At 50.4% G+C, this 18,216-nt stretch overlaps 2 protein-coding genes across 3 annotated transcripts in view; one reads left to right on the top strand and one right to left on the bottom strand.

The window, feature by feature from the left end:
- Ubqln4 (ubiquilin 4) overlaps positions 1-13,232 on the bottom strand; it is a 16,188-nt gene extending 2,956 nt beyond the window's left edge. For both annotated transcript variants that reach the window (XM_021158217.2, XM_021158218.2), the window contains exons 1-10: positions 13,042-13,232; positions 11,504-11,655; positions 11,022-11,224; positions 10,299-10,561; positions 7,478-7,636; positions 3,846-4,071; positions 2,655-2,794; positions 2,060-2,143; positions 1,822-1,937; positions 1,278-1,464 (exon numbers count right to left, since the gene is read on the bottom strand). In XM_021158217.2, coding sequence (XP_021013876.1) covers positions 1,278-1,464; positions 1,822-1,937; positions 2,060-2,143; positions 2,655-2,794; positions 3,846-4,071; positions 7,478-7,636; positions 10,299-10,561; positions 11,022-11,224; positions 11,504-11,655; positions 13,042-13,149 — 1,638 coding nt within the window. In that variant the 5' untranslated portion in view covers positions 13,150-13,232. The remainder of the gene's footprint in view (positions 1-1,277; positions 1,465-1,821; positions 1,938-2,059; positions 2,144-2,654; positions 2,795-3,845; positions 4,072-7,477; positions 7,637-10,298; positions 10,562-11,021; positions 11,225-11,503; positions 11,656-13,041) is intronic.
- A 784-nt stretch (positions 13,233-14,016) lies between these two features.
- On the top strand, positions 14,017-17,378 carry Lamtor2 (late endosomal/lysosomal adaptor, MAPK and MTOR activator 2). Its single transcript, XM_021158339.1, has 4 exons — positions 14,017-14,189; positions 14,468-14,630; positions 16,405-16,494; positions 17,172-17,378. The coding sequence occupies exons 1-4, from the start codon at positions 14,122-14,124 to the stop codon at positions 17,226-17,228; spliced, it is 378 nt and encodes a 125-aa protein (XP_021013998.1). The 5' UTR covers positions 14,017-14,121; the 3' UTR covers positions 17,229-17,378.
- Positions 17,379-18,216: the final 838 nt, after the last annotated feature.

Here is an 18,216-nt window from a genome sequence, read left to right as displayed (position 1 = left end):
AAAAAAAAAAAAAAACAAAAAAACTAAGAAATAAAAAAAGCTAAAATTCTAATGCTGGGCTGAATATGTAGCATGCACACATGCAAGCACAAACATACAGCCCAGAGCAGTGCAAAGGTCAGACAGGATGTCTGCTAAACATACCCTGCCAGACAGTCTTCACACATACTGCCAAAGGAAAGGTCAGAGGAGAGGCCCAGGAAAGAAAGAATGTGTGCGATTTTTTTTAACCCACCAGGAATAGAATTATTAACAGAACACAAGCCTTCTCGTTCCCACACACTCCTACAAATATCTCTTAGGAGCGCTTTCCTGTGGGGTGTCTGGGAAGCACCAGGCTGGATCATGAGCAAGAGGTCACAAGGAGCAAGAGGAAGGGCAGAGCTCGCTGCCCACCTGACTAGGAATATAGGGAAGAGTGACCTTGCCTAGGGCCTCACAGGCCCTACAGTGTCAGTCAAAGCCCTTCCTAGTGCTCACTGACATTTCTCTGTCACACATTTTGTACTGGATGAGTCTCAGCGATCAACCTGGCTCAGCCCTCCCCGAATTTACAAAGAGTCACAGAGGCAGAGGTCAGAGATGCCAAGCCACCTCTGTGCCTGCCTAAAGTCCTGGCCTTTCCTTTTCACCATCCACTAGCTGCGCGAGTGAGCAGCCAGCCACCTGACCTCTTTGCCCTTGGCTTTCCCCATCAGTGCCATACGGATACTGTGACTGCGTGGTACCTGGCATGTGCTGAGCACTGCCACTACTCTTACCCGACTTTAAAGCTATACAGACCACTTAGTTGTGGTGGCACATGTCTTTAATCCCAGCACGCAGGAGAAAGAGGCAGGTGGATCTGTGAGTTCAAAGCCAGCAGAGGGCTTTCCAGGACAGCCAGGGCTACACAGAGAAACTATGTCTTGAAAAAAGATTTTTGGGCTGGTGAGATGGCTCAGTGGGTAAGAGCACCCGACTGCTCTTCTTCCGTAGGTCTGGAGTTCAAATCCCAGCAACCACATAGTGGCTCACAACCATCTGTAACGAGATCTGACTCCCTCTTCTGGAGTGTCTGAAGACAGCTACAGTGTACTTACATATAATAAATAATAAATCTTTAAAAAAAAAATTAAGCAAAAAAACCCTGCAGAAACCTCACTTGAGGACACTTGCCCAAAGCTAATGCGTGGCAGACCAGGCCCTCCAGCCCAGTCTGCCTCCCGTGAGGCCTGTGCTGCTGCCTGTACTGCCCCTGCCTGTGATGCTGCTCAGGAAGCTACTGCCCTGGGTACCTGTGAGTTCCCACTTCCGGACAAAAGTTGGATCATCTGCTGCATGAGTTGTTGCTGGGCATTGGAACCCGCACTGGGAGGAGATGTGGCTGGCATGCCCGGGGAAGAAGTGGGGGCCTCTGCCGAAGATCCAGAGTTGCTGCCTGCCAGAGGTACCGAGGTCCGGGGTGTCCCAAAGGAGCCAAGGCTGGAGGCAGGAAAAGAACAAGAGTTAGGAGATGGCAGTGCAGAACATGGTGGGAAATGGACGTGGAGGGCAGTGCTTGTAACCTGGGCATTTGGGAGGTTGAGATAAGAGGACCACAAGCTTGAGGCTAGCCTGGGCTATGAAGGGAGACTTGGTCTGAAAGAAAAAAGGAAAAAAGAAAAGAAAAAGAAAAAAAGGAAAAGGAATGGAAATGTGAGATCCACAACAAAAGTCAGAACAAAATGGAAAAGCAGACCCAGCCCAACGTACAACGGTGTGTGTGTGTGTGTGTGTCCATCTTTGTGCACGCATGTAAGAAAGAAAAAGAAAACTTTAATAGCCACCAATGCTCCTTACCTGGGTACCAGCCCAGGGGCTTCAGTCTGGAGGGTCTGCAGTCCCTGCTGGATCTGCAGCAAGGCCTGCATGGCCCGGGGATTGGTGAGGATGGAGAGAGACTCTGGGTTTTGCATCTGTTGGGAAACAAGCAGAGAAGGCAACAGGAGAAGCAGGAAAGAGCCAGTAAGTACAGCCGGCGCCTGTCCATCACCATAACTCTGGCCCCCAGGCTTCCCCCTCTGTGAACCTCACTTACCTGCTGCAGAAACACGGGGAGCTGCAGGCGGAGCTGCTCCTGAAGCTGTGGATTCCCTGCGAACAGCGGCACATTCACCATCATCTGCAAATGTGAAGGGGTAGGGAGGCCTGGGTCATCCGACCCTGGGAAGCCCCCCCACAGCCGCAGACCCTCCTCAGCACTCCCACTACTGCAGCAAATATGACCAGCACTTCGAGAAATCTCAAAGTGCTCCACAGAAGCCCGTGTGGGTCAGTGACAAAAAAAAAAAAAAAAAAAAAGGGCCCGTGTGCAGGGCCAGAAAACACAGCAGGAGTCAGCCTGCATTTGACAGTCACCCAAGCTACTACTTCAAGTCTATAGGGTGTCCCATGTGCCATGCCATGCTCCTGCAATCCTCCATCCCAGCAGGAAAGATGCTGTGGCTGCCACCATTTGCAGAGATGGGGAGGTTAAACAACTTGCTTAGTTCACATAGCTGTGAAGGAGCAGAACTGGGAGTAGGAATGTAGGCAGCCTGGCCCGAGTGCTTCAGCACCAGTGCGGAACTGCTCGGAACTGCTCCCCCGTAGCAACCCTTTCCCCAGAAGCACTTCCTTCAGCAGTTTCATACCTGAGCAGCAAAGTCAGGGTTCTGGGCAAGCGTCTGCATCATGGTGCGCATGTAAGGGGCTGAGATGACATTCTGCATCAGCTGGGGGTTTTCAGAAATCTGCTGGAGGAGCGCCTGCATTTCTGGGCTGTTGAACATCCCTGGAACAAAGAGGCAGAGACAAAACAGGAAGAAAGGGGTCCAAATGGAAACCAGACACCTCACTCCATCTACCTTACTTCAGACACTGAGTGGTCAGAAAACAGAGAAGAGGTCACGGTCAAATAGGCACCCAAGCACCATGAATGGGGCCAAGTGCTCCTCACTCTGAGGTCAGCTTACATTGATTTATCCTGGACTTGTCCCATCAATTCGGCTAAGGGCTAACTGGCTAGAAACCAAGCCTGAGTTATGTCCCTTGGACTGTGCCTGCAGTGAGCTCAGACACAGTGTGAGCTGGAAAGAGCTAAGCGCCGTGGAAAGCAATGGCTTTTAGACCTGCCTTAGCAGCAGATGCCTGCTTCGCAACCCCACCTCACTCGGGTACTGCAATGTTGCAGCTGAAGCCTGGACAGGAGATGTGGAGCTGCTGTTTGGTTCTCCCCTCTCCTGGAGACGGTCCAGATCCCCCAACACTTAGAAACAGCGTTTAAGCCACCGATCAAGAGCAAGTCCTCCCTCAGGAAATAAGGGAACTGAAGCACGTTAAGGGGAAAGGACTTGCCCAATTAAAGTAGCTCCCAGAGTGCAGGGAAGTCAGGGAACCAGAGCCTGTTCATTGTGCTGTCACAGTGCAGAGAATTCCCTGGGGCTTAGCAGCGTACATTTACCCTGAACATCTTTCTCTTCTGACATCACAACTGCCATCTCTGGATGGGTCCCGATTCTCCTGCAGCCCCTCCCCCTAATCCTCATCTCCCATTCTGACCCATTTACACTGGATGGTACCAGACATGTTCATGGAGCTGGGAGGTGTGGCCTGGTTTATTCATGAGCCATTACTTAGGTCTTTACCAGGGATGAGATGTGGTCAGACAAATCTTCCTCCTGTAAAGGGAGGGCCATTACCCCAGGCTGCTGAGCCCTTCTCTAGCTTCAATTCAGTCTCACCTGCTTTCAAAAACACTGAAGCAGTGTGGACCCCATTCAGTCCTGGGGCAGAAGGGCTGCCCTGGTGTGACCCCACTAAGCTCCTTCCACCCTAGGACATACCTGACCCCAGGCTAGCCGCATTGATCCCAAAGGGGTTCGAGACTGTCGGGTGCACCTGGCTGGTCCCCGATCCTCCGGTGCCCTCCCCACCGGACCCGGGGGCCTGGGAGGTGGGGGGCGAGGGGCTCCAGGGGTTAGGGAGGGGCTCTCGATTCTCAGTCCGAAGAGGTTGGGAGGATGAGTTGTCGGAGTTCCCGGCCAGGGAAGAGAAGGGATTGTTGCCAAACTGGGAGGAGGGAAAGGTTTTGGGTTAAGGACTGTAACAAATGAGGGACAAGGGAGAGGCTCCCTCTCTGCTCACTCCTAAGAGCTTCCCCTCCCCAGGGAAAGGAGAGACAGGGCACCAAACATCCTCATGTATTCTCTGTTCTCCAGGACTAGCTCCACCCTCACCGACCCTGCAGAGGACAGCTGACTGATGTTAGTGACCGGCAGCCAACGTCCTCAGGAAACCTGCCTTCTCCTTAGCTTGTGCTCAGTGTGGGCTTCTGCTCTCTGCTGTAACCCACAGATGCTCACATGCATCTTTTCCTTCAGGAATGAGGTATTTCAGCTCTTGGAGTTGTGAATAGGCAGAGGCGATGTCAGAGTCACCACAGCTCTGACACTAGTAGGTTCTCAGGAATAGCTCTAGGGGTGCAGGCTCTCATTTGACCCCGAGCTGTTCCAGTTCCCTCTTTCCCTGCCACCTGGGCCTAATCCTAAGCCCTAGAACTCTCTTCCTTACTTCCAAGGTCCCCAGAGAGGCACCTGAGCCATCCAGAAATGTCAGGATGGTACCCCAGGGGAGCACAGCTCTGGCGAAGGATTCCCTTTAGGCTTTCTCCATCCCCTGCCCTTTGGAAGGATCCCTTAGTCTGTCTCCCACACTCCCAAAGACCACTCAGGACTGTACCTCATCAGATGGCATGCTGCCCAAAGATAACACTAAACCTTTTCCCTCCATCACTCTAACAACCAGGCCAGAGCTCTGCCCAGGGACCTGTATGCCCAGGGGGCCATATGAGCCAAGCAGTTCTGGAGCCCCCCCTCACTTGCTCAGTTTTACAGGCTTTATTAAGACTTGAAGCAAAAGGGAGACAGCTGAGCAGCTTGGCCCCGCCCACCCATCCTGTTATTCAAAGTGGGTCACAGGGTCTCAGCTAACCAATCACCTACTCTGAGCTTTGGATCCTTGGCTCCAACAAATGCCCATTTCAATAACCAGATGGCCTCAGAAACCACAGCTTGAATCTTTACATTACTGTAGTCGGCCTAGTGTGTCCACCCCTTCCAGTTCCTGGCTGGCTCTGAACTTCCTGGTGGCCCTCAGATGAAATCTTCCTTGAACTACCAGAGTTGACTCCTCTGGTCATTTATTGAGTGCCTACTCTATGCCTGCCTGACATAGTTATTCTATCTAACATCCTTCTAATGCAGCAGTTCTCAAAAATGTGGTCCTATGGCCCCCTGAAAGATTAGAAAGTTTTCATATCTCTATAAAATGTCAATTTGTTCTTACTAATTTACTCTCTTATGAAAGCTGTGTATGTAGCAGGGGACATTCATCAGAATGAACACAGACTTGACAAGCTCACTGTCTTACAGTGTCAGACATTAACATTATCTGTGGCAAGACCACGCTTTCTTCTAAATCTGTTCTTTCTTTCTCACCTCGCCCAGATTTCAGCTTTAATTTCTGACAGTAAATATTGGTGGGTCCAACTCACAAAAAACGAACTTTAGGGCCCTCTATAACTTTTGTATGTTTGTTTTTTATAGTTTTATGTAGCCCAGGCTAGCCTTGAACTTTTAATCCTCCTGCTTCTATGTCTACAGGATTACAGGAGTGCAGTGTGGGGTGGGGCAGTGTCTCACCTGGAACCTGCCTCGCAGACCAGACTAGCTCAAACCTCCTCTACCTCTGTCTCTGAGAGCTGCCATGACAGGTGTATGCTCCCAGCTCAGCTCAGCCTCTATGAATTTTTAGAGTATTCTTGGGTCCTAAGACCAAAACTGTGAGAACTACAGCTATAATGGAGGATCTCTATTGTGAAAGTGAGAGAGTAACTCAGGAGAAGATACTCAAAACCACATTGGTAGAAAATGGCCAAGAGGGTATATGGGCCCAGGTCTGTGGATGCCAAATGCTTTGTTCTTTTAGCAAAACCAGGTTTTTTTTTTTTATGTTTTACTGTGCTTAGAATTAGCTGGAGTGCTTGTTGTCTTTCTCAACTATTCGATTTGGTTTGGTTTTTGAGACAGTATCACGTTTCTCAAGGTAGCCATGACCATGGCCTCTGGGATTACAGAGCACACAGCTGTACCCAGGTTTAGCGTTACAGGGGCTCAAACCCGGGGCCTTGTGCATGTTAGACAAGTAATCTACCAGCCAAGCGGCTTTATTAATGTGAGTCAGAATTTCATGTAGCTCAGGCTGACCTTGAACTGCAGATCCTCCTAGATACCAGGACTACAGATATGAGACAGTACACCCACGTTCATAAAGCTGGTTTGTTCTCTTTGGTGTTGCTAGAAGTTGTCCCTGGGACTCACACACACTAGGCAAGTGCTCCACCAGGGAACAATATTCTCCGCTTATAAAGCATTTTTCAAAGTGTGCAATCCCTGGGGCTGGAGAGATGGCTCAGTGGTTAAGAGTGACGGTTACTCTTCCTACGGATCTGAGTTTCGTTGTCAGCACTCATACATACGCTGGCTCCGAACCATCTGCAACTCCAGTTTCCGTGGATCTGAACCTCTCCTCTGGCCTCCACAGGCACTGCATGCATATGATGCGCAGATATGGAGACAAAATATCTATCTATCTCTATCTATCTATAAAATAAAAATAAATAACTGTTTTTGTTGTTTTTAAGTACAAAATCCTGACCATGGTGCCACATCCCAACAATTGGGAAGCCAACTTGTATTTCATGTTCTGGGATGAGCTGGGCTATATAGTGACACCTTGTCTTAAACAGGGCTCACTGAGCATTTACTCAAAGCAGAGGAAGGAGGATCTCTGAGAACAACCTGATTTACATGGAGAGTTCCAGGCCAGCCAGGGCTACATAGTGAGAACTGTCTCAAAAACAAACAAAACAAAAGCCTGAAGAGACTAACCAACCAGCAGCCCTAAGAAGAGTCTGGAACCCTGCTATTGATAATCCCCCCCAAGAGATTCGGATGCAAGTGAACCAGGGATATATCTGAGATATATGTTATACTGGTATATAGTGTGTGTGTATACATATGATATATATATGTATGTGCATGTATATACTATCTATTTATCTATAGTATGTATGTTGTATGTACGTATACACTGTGTATACGTGTACACACACACACACTCTGTAGCTTTTGACCCCAGGTTAGCTCCCTGGCCTTTAAGCCTCTGGTGCAAGAGTTTATCAAGAACAATGCTACTATGTTCGTTGGACACCATCTTACCTACTTCCCTAAGGTCCTCTGTTATATTCTGCCCCCATCAAGTTGGTTGTCCCTGGCTCTGCACTACTGGAAATGGCTTCACGGCAAGGCCCACCCAACAGGAGACTGGATAAGTGCGGAGAGCACTGGGCAGCCTAGGTTGGGAGTAGGGAGTCCTGACCCAGCCAGCCCTCCTGTTGCTTGCATCCTGGCCCCACCTGTTCCCGAGCAGCAGTGAACATGGGCTCCTGGATGTCCGTGTACATGCGGCGGAGGGCATTATACCCTCCCGGGACACTTTCCAGGTTGCTGAGGGCCCGGTCCTGGTTCCGCATCATTTCTTGCATCATGGCTGGGTTACGAGCAAGCTCCATTGTCTGGTGAAGGGAAAAATATGAGATGGGCCCTGGAACCAGAGGAACACCAAGCTAGGAAAAGGGACCCGAGGAAGGAGTCTGCACAAAGGAGCACAGGAACCACTCAGTGGTGGCAGGGAGCACTGCAAACCAGATCCCCTCTCTCTGTCATAATCTGGGCTTGATCCTTGCCTCCCTGTGGCTTTTTGAACCGAGGGACAGTGTTCCCAGATGGAGTTAGGCAGCAATTTCCGGCCTGGAGAGATGGTTCAGTGGTTAAGAGAACCAGGGTTCCTGAGTTCAATTCCCAGCATCCACATGGGGGCTCACAACCATCTGTAACAGGATCTTACAGACCTGGTGTGTCTAAATACAGCTACTGTGTACTCATATAAATAAAATAAATAATTCTTTATAAAAAAGCAATTTCCATTTCTCAGGCTCAGAGGACCTCAGAGGTGTCAGAGAGCATAGGAAAATGGGGGTGTGAAGAGGCACAGGGTACAACCTCCCCAAGCACCTGGAACTGTACCTGTTCCATAGTGATGACTCAATAAATACTCGCTGGATGATAAATTATTGGATGGTAAATGACCTCTTGATCAGAGTCCTGAAAGGCTAGGTATATCAGTCTAATAAGGTGTCTTAGAAGGTTGGAACAGATTAGGATGGAAGAGAGAAGTCTAAGGAAGAGGAATAAAGAGCAGTTTACAAAAGCCGGGCGTGGTGGTGCACGACTTTAATCCCAGCACTCGGGAGGCAGAGGCAGGCGGATTTCTGAGTTCGAGGCCGGCCTGGTCTACAGAGTGAGTTCCAGGACAACCTGGTCTACACAGAGAAACCCTGTCTTGAACCCCCCCGGCCCCCCAAGAGCAGTTTACTAGGTTTATGACATCCCTAAAGCTTGACACTGAGAGCAGCTAAGTGACCTAGAATTAAAGTCACACCCTGGATGTCACAATAACCACCCCAGGTAAATATTCCCGTCTACCTTCTGTAAGTATGAAAACGGGGTCAGAGAGGATCATGGACCCGTTGCCCCCTAATACCTAGGAGAAAACCATACAAACAGGCTTCTAGGCCAGTCTTAGCAAACCACACTGTTAGTCCTGGTAAATCAAAGTGGGTAGGGAAAGGATTCAGCCTGGACATCCTCTATTCCCTCCTTCTGTGTCTTCAGCCAACCCGAGCTGTCCGCAACACTGAGGCTGAGGGCTGTCTGCTTTAGAGCTGATGGCTTGCTCTAAGGACCTGCTGCTGTCAGACTTAGGTCTCTATAACCCCGATGACAAGACCACCTAGCCTGCCTTCTGGCAAATACCTTTAGTCCCATCACTCAGGAGGTAGAGGTAGATCTCTACGAGTTAAGGTCAGTCTCATCTATAAAGAGTTCCAGGACAGCCAGAGCTACATAGAGACCCTGTTGTAGTAAGAACACTGGAATTCTGGTTTCTTTTTAAAACACAGAATAGCCAGGTGGTGGTGATGCACACCTTTAGTCCTAGCCCTTGGGAGGACTAGCAGGTGGATCTCTGGGTTCAAGGTCAACCCGGTCTACACAGAGAGTTCCAGGACAAACCAGGGACACACAAAGAAACTGTCTCAAAAAACTAAAACTACCACTACCAACAAAAACAAGAACAACAAAACCCCCACAAATATTATAAGAATATGTTTCGTTTTAACCCCAGGTAGGGGCCTATGGAGCTGTGGGGCTGCTTCTCAGCAGTTGCCTATGATTTGCCTCGTGCTCTCGCAGAGGTGTAAGGTTTTGCCAGCTGCAGAGAGTTTCTGCCACTGTGTGACATTTTGGAAAGTTTTTAGAGGGTAGATAAATGCTAGGGCCCCAGGAGGTGGGTGGGTGGGCATTGACCGTTCAGGAGGGTTTGCGGTTTATTAGTACTTGTGGTCAAAGAACACAAAAGAAGAAAAAAAAAATTAGATTCATACATCTTTCTTCTCTATCCTTCTTTCTCCAGTGATAGGGGATGAAATGGGGGGGGGGGTGCGAGGAAGAAACCATAACGTACAAAGACCAGCTACAAGCAAAGAAGAAACAAGAAGAAAAGTTAAATAAATTTAGGGATCTCTATCTCTTTCTCCCCTCTATTCTTTTTTCTCTCCTATCTAGTGTTAGGGGATAAAACTGGGGTGTAGGGGGAATGGAAGCAGGGGTGGAGGATGGCAATAAGGAAAAGAAGAACCCACAAAGTAGAAAACTCCAACTACACACTGTCTAAAAAATAAAGAAAAAGAAAAGAATAGACTATGATTTCCACTGGTGTCCTTCTCCACCAGGCGTGTTCAGCTGCTATGTTCCCAAACACTGTCTGGACCTTCCTACTGAGGGTCCTTGGCCTCAAACATTATTTTTTTCTTTCCTTGGTTCATCCAGTCTTCCTTTGGGTCTTAGCTTAGTGACACTTGTAGAAGACCTTCTATAAGCCCCAGAGCAGGGTCGGAGCCCTTACTATGTTCCTAGGGCATCATTATGTCCAGCACTGCCTGCACATCTGTCCCACTTGGCTTAGGGTCAAGGAGTTCCTGACCCATGTCTGTTCATAACCATATCAAGTGTTCAAAGCACACCAGCTCAACTCAATGAACAAGAAGAAGGAGCAAACCGGAAGCTCAGAACAGCCAACACCAGCGTCCGCCCTCCCCAGTCTTCTCCCAGACCCACCTGCCTCATGAGCTCTGGGTTGTTGAGCATGTGGCTGATCTCGGGGTTCCTTTCCATCAGCTGCTGCATCTGGGGATTAGCCATGATCATGTGGCGCATCAGATCGGGGTTTGACATCATATCCTGGACCAAGGGGTTCTCCATGATCTGCGACAGCATCTCAGGATTGGACATGAGCTGTCTCTGCATCTGTTGCTGCAGCTCCATAAAGTTGGCGGAGCCCAGGCCCAGGCTGCCCAGGCCCAGGATGCCTCCGAAGCCAGCTGTGGGAAGGAGCAGGGTCAGTCTCCCTCTCAGACCCTTCCAAGATCCAGCAGAGTCTCCAAGATAGGCCCTAATTGCTTCTCACATGTCCCTCCCTCTTCAGTCATTCCCACAACTCCAGGAAAGAGACCTCTATAAAGGCAGGGGCCAAGCTAAGCATAGCATTGAACAGAGAGAAGCAGACCCACCTTTCTCCATTCCCCTCTTTACCCAGGACTCCCCTCCCCCAACCCCATCTTTCCTTTTGTTCCTGAACTTGAGTCCATCTCTGAAATCATGGAAACCATCATAAACAGATCATTCATTCCCCACCCCAGCTTGGCTTAAGTTCCAACATCTGGAAGAGTGACTATGGTCATGGGACTAGGACTAGGGATCAGGGACCATTCTTCTTCTTTATCTCTGCACTCCACTCCCCTGGCCAATACAAAATTATGCTCTCCCCCACTAAAGGCTTACAGAGGATCGATGCAGTAGCACTTGAGGGCCCCTCTGCAGCCACTGGAGAGGGCCCCCCTCCACTGCCAGCATCTGAAGTTGTATTGCCAGAGCTGCAGGGCTGGACAGGGGCGGCGGCAGGTGAGGCAGGCGTGGTGGAGGGTGCAGAGGCAGAGTCAGGAGTAGATGGAGGAGAAGCAGCAGCAGTCACTGGATCTTGAGCCCTGAGGACAAAGAGTAGGGAAACCTGGCTGGAGTGTGCACAAGTGACAAGGTGGCCTTGGACTGCCAGCTCAAGCCACCTCCTGAGCAGCCTTGTCCCACCCTTACCCCAGGCTAGCAGGATGGTGGGGATCTAAGGCAACCTGGGAGTACTGTCAGGCTCCCCCAAAGGTAAGACCTTATCCATCTGTGCCAGGCCTGGCCGCTGAACAGGTGAGAAAGAATGGAAAGTGAGGTCACAATCACAATCAGGAGCAAGGGCAGCTCCTGTCCGTACTTACTTCTGAGGGGTTTTGATGACTAGGTGGACTGTGAGCCCGTCCTTGATGCCGTGCTGGCTCAGGGTGTCCCCGTCCTTGAGGATCTTGCCTGCGAAGATCAGGACCAGCTGATCCTGCTGAGCCTTAAACCTCCGGGAGATCTCCTCCTTGAACTGTGGTCAAGAGGCAGAGATCAGTGCAGAGGCCAACTGTACCCCGCTGCAGGACTTGACCTCAGTTCTGCCCCTCTAGCTACAAGAATCCATTCAATTAGTTCCACGACACAGTATCCCAACCCTGGAAAGCCCCTGCTGCTATCCATGACAGCAGCTTCTGTCCCACCACCCAATTCTCTGAGAGTGATACCTCACAGAGGCATGGGCAGCCCTCCCCATCCCAACTCCTTCAACTAGCCTTGGGCTCAGGCTGTCTCTCTTCAGCCTTCTCTGGGCTCTTCAGTCCAACTTCCTCATCACTATAACAGATAATCTAGAGTATTATTGAGATTTATTGAGGAATCTAGTGTGTTAGTTACCATCTCTACTTAATTAAATTTAATTAATTAATTAATTAAGAGACAGGGTCTCTGCATGTAGCTCTTGCTGTCCTGGAACTTTCTATGTAGACCTCGAACTCACATAGATCCACCTGCTTCTATCTCCCCAGGGCTGGGAATTTAAAGATAAGGATCAGAGAGGAGGTAATGTATCCGGGGATATAGGAACTCAGGTCTGGACATCAATGTCTTCATCAGACACATTCTCAATAAGAGCTGTTTTATAATTCAGCTTTTCCCAGGGGACTTAAAATTCTCGATTGAGAGAGCAGCAGTGGTACCAACGGCTACACTGGGGCGAGTTAAATTTTCTAGATTCTATCAGCATCTCCAAAACACAACACAACACATATTCTAACTATAAACAGTGCACTTGCTAAGCAAAAGATCCCTCTCTTCCAACCAGATGGCCTATTCTAAGCCCCGCCTATGTGCAATTCTGGAGCAGCTTCAAGCAGTGAGGAACACAGGCAATAGTCCCCCACTCATTCTACATTATTTTGTTGAGCACCTACTGCGCTCAGCAAATCCTGTAGGGCAGAAAACTGAACTACACAACCGTTTCGATTTGCGACAAGGAGGCTCTGTGGAGAGAGAGAGAGAGGGCACCACCACCACGCGACACTCCCGGGAGAGCATAGCCGCAGCTCGCTCGGGCCGCACTGTGCCTTAGCGCCTGGAACCTCTACCAGTGACCCTGGAGCACACTCCCCTCAAGCCTAGGATCCAAATGGAGCCCACAAACAAGGTGTCCCTTCCTCAAGCTCCCTCACCACGCCCCCAGCCCCGGTAGCGCGGCCAAATCGGCCCCTACCCGCGCCACGCTCCCCGGACTAGCCCCGGCAGGGCGCCCCCTACCCGCTTCTCCCGCCTGGATGCCCCTGTATTCCACCCCGGCCGGGGGCCCGTCCGCGGCGCCAGGCCGTCCCCGAGGTCTCCCTCTCTGCGCTGGCCCCTCGGTGCGCTGCTCCCGCCCTCCTGTCTCCTCCCAGCCGTATACTACCTCCTTGACCGAGGCTTGATCGCAGATCACGATCTCCTCCTTGTCCTTGGGGGTCTTGACGGTGACCCGAATCTGGGGCCTCGTCTCAGCCCCACTCGGCTCCGCCATGCCGCCGCCCGGCCACCCGCCAGCCCGCCCGGCTCCTCCTCCTCCTCCTCCCGGCCCGCCCGGCCCGGCCCGGCTCCCGAGCCTCCAACTCCCCCTCCCACCCCTCCCCAAGGCTCCGCCGCCCCCTCCGGACAGCCGCAGCCACAGCGCCCCGGGCGGCCTGGGGGAGCACTGCAGCTGGGGCGGCCCAGGCCAGAGCTGGGTGCGCAGCTGGTCCGGGCCGGACAGCGCGGAGGGCGGGAGATTCAGGGCCGCCCGCGGCCCCCTCCCGTTCGGACAAAGGACTTTCGTTGTCGCCGTCTTATCTCCGTTCCCTGGGGTCACTTGGTTTTCTTGAGAGGCGGAATCTGCCAGGCCTGGGTTCGTTCCTGGTTCAGGACGTCCTTAAGACCTCTGCGGATTCGAGCAGTCGTGGCCTCCGGGGAACCGCCCCGAGGGGGCCATTAAGGACGGTTTCAGAGACCTGGAGTTTGCCTACGTGGCTTCTCTCAGCCTTGGGAGTAAAGAGAACAAGACCCCACAGAATTGTGACTAGCGTACAATATTGCTTTAAAAAATGGTCAAGGATGTGCCTAACAGATACAGAGATTTATTATTAGATTGCGATTGACCAGTAGGCACGAAGGCGTCCTTCGCGTGGAAGAGGTTAAAAGTCCTTCCACCGTTGCCACTGTCCTTGCGCTCCCGCTTCCCACCCCCCCCACCCCCCCCACCCCCCCACAACCACATGGTCCGACTGGAAAGCTGAACTATGGTTCCCAGAATTCCTCGAGCGATCACGTGAAACTACGATTCCCAGAGGCCCTCGCGCGGGGCGGGAATTGGGCCAGAGCCTCAGTAGATGGGCCGGGTGACTACAACTCCCAGGCGCCTCCTAGCTGGGCTCCCGGGCCACCGGAAGCGGCTAAGGGAGAGCAAGGGGCTGCGACTGTAGGGGTGTGTGGGTGCAGGTCAGGTTTAAGAAACGCAGGCATGCTGCGTCCCAAGGCTTTGACGCAGGTGCTAAGCCAAGCCAATACTGGAGGAGTCCAAAGCACCCTGTGAGTGAACAAGAACCCAAGCAGCGAGCGCTGGAATGGGGCGGCGCGCGGCTGTCTGCAGTAGGGGTAGGGAAGAGCCCTACGCCGGGAGGTGGCTAATGTTGCAAGCTGCAGCTTCGGAAACCCTGCTTGAGGGCTTCCTCGGAAAGGGAAATGGACAGTTGATTAGCGTGTTCCTGGATTCTTGCTTCCTAAAAGCGCCAGTAGCTGGAATTGGAATAGGAACTCAGGCCTTTCACTCTTCCTGAGTTTGTTGATATCCTTCCCATTCTTGCCAGGCTGCTGAATAATGAGGGATCTCTGCTGGCCTACTCCGGTTATGGGGACACAGATGCCCGGGTCACTGCGGCCATCGCCAGTAACATCTGGGCTGCCTATGATAGGAACGGGAACCAAGCGTTTAATGAAGACAGTCTCAAATTTATCCTGATGGACTGCATGGTATGGAGTAAACTAGGCTGACTTCGAACTTGCAATGATTATCCTGCTTCTGCCACCTCAACCCTGAGATTGCAGGTGTGCACCATCGCACCTTGCCAAATAAAACATAGATATTAAAAAAGGAAGTGAGAGTAGGGTGCTGGCGTATATGAGGGTCCATCTCAGTGAAAAGGAGACATTTGTTAAAAGATATGAAGGACGATTGGAAAGGGGAAGAGAATTAAGCCGTACAGTGATCTTTTGGGGAAATTTTTTTTAAAGGTTTATTTATTTATTATTATATGTAAGTACACTGTAGCTGTTCTCAGATACTCCAGAAGAGGGCATCAGATTTTGTTACGGATGGTTGTGAGCCACCATGTGGTTGCTGGGATTTGAACTCGGACCTTTGGAAGAGCAGTCGGCGCTCTTAACCACTGAGCCATCTCCCCAGCCCCTGGGGAAATATTTCTAACAGTGCTTGCTATGGTGACTTATGCCTCTAGTCCAGTACACGAGAGACTGAGGCAGGATCTCTTCGAGTATTCGTTTTCTTTCTTTCTCTTTCTCTTTTGTTTTTCGAGACAGGGTTTCTCTGTGTAGACCTGGCTGTCCTGGAACTCACTCTATAGAATCAGGCTGAACTCTGAAATCTGCTAGCCTCTGCCTCCCAAGTCCTGGGACTAAAGGTATGCACCACCACCGAGCAGACTTTGCAAGTATTTCCGACAACAGTGATTGTCAAAGGGCCGAGGGTAGAGTGAGGCTTGGACAAAGATCAGTAAAGATGGAGCATCACAGAATGGGGAAAGGTTGTTGGGAGAAAGGGCTAAAGAGTCCTCTGAAGAAGGTGTTTGCAGCGGGGAAGGCCCCTTGGGAAGCTCTTCGCTGTCATGCTGGCAGCCCATTCTTTACACCCCTCTCACCCATTGCTGACTCACACTGGGTACTGAGTCCAGGGCTGGTGTCACTGCAGCCTAGCTAAGCTATAAGAAATGCATTTTAAGGGACGGATGTGGAGCTCAGTGGTAGAGCAGTTGCCTAGAGTGTTTGGGATTCTAGAACCCATTCCAAGAAACACAGTTTTTATTTTCGAGTCAGAGCCTAGTATACACAGTGGAGCAAGTTCTGTGAAACATCACTTCTCTCACATAGATGTGCCATGCCATTTTTATTGTTATTTTCAAATGTTGACCCACCCTAATTGATCTCCATTTTGAAAAGTTACACCATAGGAAAAGAAGAGACATAAGTTGGGTTTTGTGTGTGTGGTGGGGGGGGGGGTAGTTGTTTTTACCTTTTTAAGGTTTATTTATTTTATTCTGTATGTATGAGTTGCTTTGCCCAGGTGGTATATATGTGCCCCATGTGCATGCATGGCGCCCCCAAGGAGGCTGAAAGAAGGCATTGGAGCCCCTGAACTGCTGTTACAGATGATTGTGAGCACAGTGTTGGTGTTAGGATTCGAACTCAAGCCTACTGCCAGAGCAGCATACGAGTTGGGTTCCTGGTCCTGGTCCCTCACCTGCTGAGACAGTTCTCGGCATTAGAGGAGAGAACCTCAGTTTCTGGAAGACTTGGTTTCCCAGAATAACTTGGTTAGCACATGGCTCAGCTGAGCCTGGAATCCAGTTTCAGACCCCCATGTCTTAAATGCTGGGCAGAGCTCCCTAGCTGAACTTCCTGCTCTGCTAAGCTTGGGAGACAGTGTCACTAGGACCAGAGGAACCCTGGGGAAGGCAGGAACTAAGGATGTCAAGTAGAATGCCCCAAAGTATCATGTCCTTCCCACCAGGAGGGCCGTGTAGCCATTACGAGGGTGGCCAACCTTCTGCTATGTATGTATGCCAAGGAGACTGTAGGCTTCGGAATGCTCAAGGCTAAGGTGAGTGTATTCCTCTGTTACAAACTTTCTGGGCTGTAACTATCTATCTATGCATGCCCTTGCTCTGAATAAGGACATGGAGACTTAATTACGTTTATTATGAGCTTTGGGCACTATAGCTGGGCAGATTCTCAACTATTCTAACCCAACCATATTGGCTTGGCCTATGTCCCACCACATGACACATCACCTGTCCATCTTAGTCATGTCCTGGTACCTGCTACTTCATCCTTGTCCAGCTGGCAACTCCTCTCCCAGAATTCCTATCTCTTCCTGGAAATCCCACCTCCTACTTCCTGCCTTTGCTTTTTAATAAGCTGATCAAAAGGTGAGCGAGAGTGTTTACAAAATATGTAGCCAAATGAACCAAAGTCCAGTCTGCATTCAACTCTGCTGGCACAGAAATCACATTTGAATAATAATACAAAGACGATCTTCACACTGCACATATCATCCCAGCACTGGTCCAGCCTTAGTTCCTGTTCACTGTGTTCCTTACATGTCCCCTCTCTGGAGTTCTCAGAGCTCCTCACTCCGTGTCTAGGATGGGCTAAAGAGCAGTGGGGATGGGCTGGGGGGAGTTGGCCATTAAGTGTGGCCTGGGGAGCCAGTGTGGTTCTGGGATCCGTCTAAGCATAAGCAATGCATGGATTAACTGTGCTCCTGCCTCCTTGCAGGCCCAGGCCCTGGTACAGTACCTGGAGGAACCCCTCACCCAAGTAGCGGCATCATAACAGCGTGATGGAGGCTGGAGTAGAAAAGGGATGGTGATCGGGAGGGAGGGGAGGGGCCCTAGAAATTCTAGGGGCTCTAGAAATGCCATATCGGGCTAGGTACAGGAAGGAGGGCGTTTTGCTTTTTTCTGAATAAATTTTCAACTCCTACCTGTGTCTCGCCTGCTTTCTTGGGAGGAAGGTGTGGGGTGGTTTACTCAAGAGGATTCCCCTCTCCTGCAAAGGTGAGCTCTCTCATTCCCCATCACCAAATCTCAGTGGTTCTTGGCAGGGCTGCCCAGTGCCCTTGGCTTCTCCAGTGCTGTGTCTCACCTTACTCCTAATTGCTTTTTCCCCCCATTAATTTATATGTTTATTCTATTTACATTGCAAAAAGCTCCCTTCCCATCCTCCCAGAACTGCTTTTCTTTAAACAATTTTTTTGTTTGTTTGTTTGCTTGCTTTTTGGTTTTTTCGAGACAGGGTTTCTCTGTATAGCCCTGGCTGTCCTGGAACTCATTTTGTAGACCAGGCTGGCCTCGAACTCAGAAATCTGCCTGCCTCTGCCTCCCAAGTGCTGGGATTAAAGGTGTATGCCACTACACCCGTGTAAAAAAAATTGTTTAGATTATTTTATGTACATGAGTGTTTTGACTGTTTGTGTGTCTGCACTTGTGCCTGTAAAGGGCATCAGATATCCCTGAAACCAGAGTTAACAGGTGGCTGTGAGCCGCCACTGTATGCTGAGAACCTAACCAGGGTCTTCTGCAAGAGCAGCGGTGCCCTTCGCTGCTGAGCTCACTCCAACCCTCAGAGCAGAATCTCACCCACCCATTTTGTAGCACCTGGGATTAATCTAGAGGAGCAAAGACCTGTTCTTGCTGGGCACAGAAAATACAGAACCCTAGAGTTCACCCTTTCTAGTTTAAGGAGTGGGCCTGTTCCTTTCCCTACCTTTTCATGATCCTCTCTGCAGCATTTGTTTTAATTAAACAAAAAAAAAAAAAAA

This window comes from Mus caroli, chromosome 3 (genome assembly GCF_900094665.2).
Source record: "Mus caroli chromosome 3, CAROLI_EIJ_v1.1, whole genome shotgun sequence".
NCBI classification, from domain to species: domain Eukaryota; kingdom Metazoa; phylum Chordata; class Mammalia; order Rodentia; family Muridae; genus Mus; species Mus caroli.
The sequence above is the reverse complement of the archived record's forward strand: the minus strand, read 5'-3'. Positions and strand labels throughout refer to the sequence as shown.

Coding starts and splice junctions, on each gene's coding strand:
- Lamtor2 (XM_021158339.1), top strand. CDS start 14,122: ATGCTGCGTCCCAAGGCTTTGACGCAGGTGCTAAGCCAAGCCAATACT. Junction 14,190..14,467: donor GGAGGAGTCCAAAGCACCCT/GTGAGTGAACAA, acceptor CATTCTTGCCAG/GCTGCTGAATAATGAGGGAT. Junction 14,631..16,404: donor TTATCCTGATGGACTGCATG/GTATGGAGTAAA, acceptor CCTTCCCACCAG/GAGGGCCGTGTAGCCATTAC.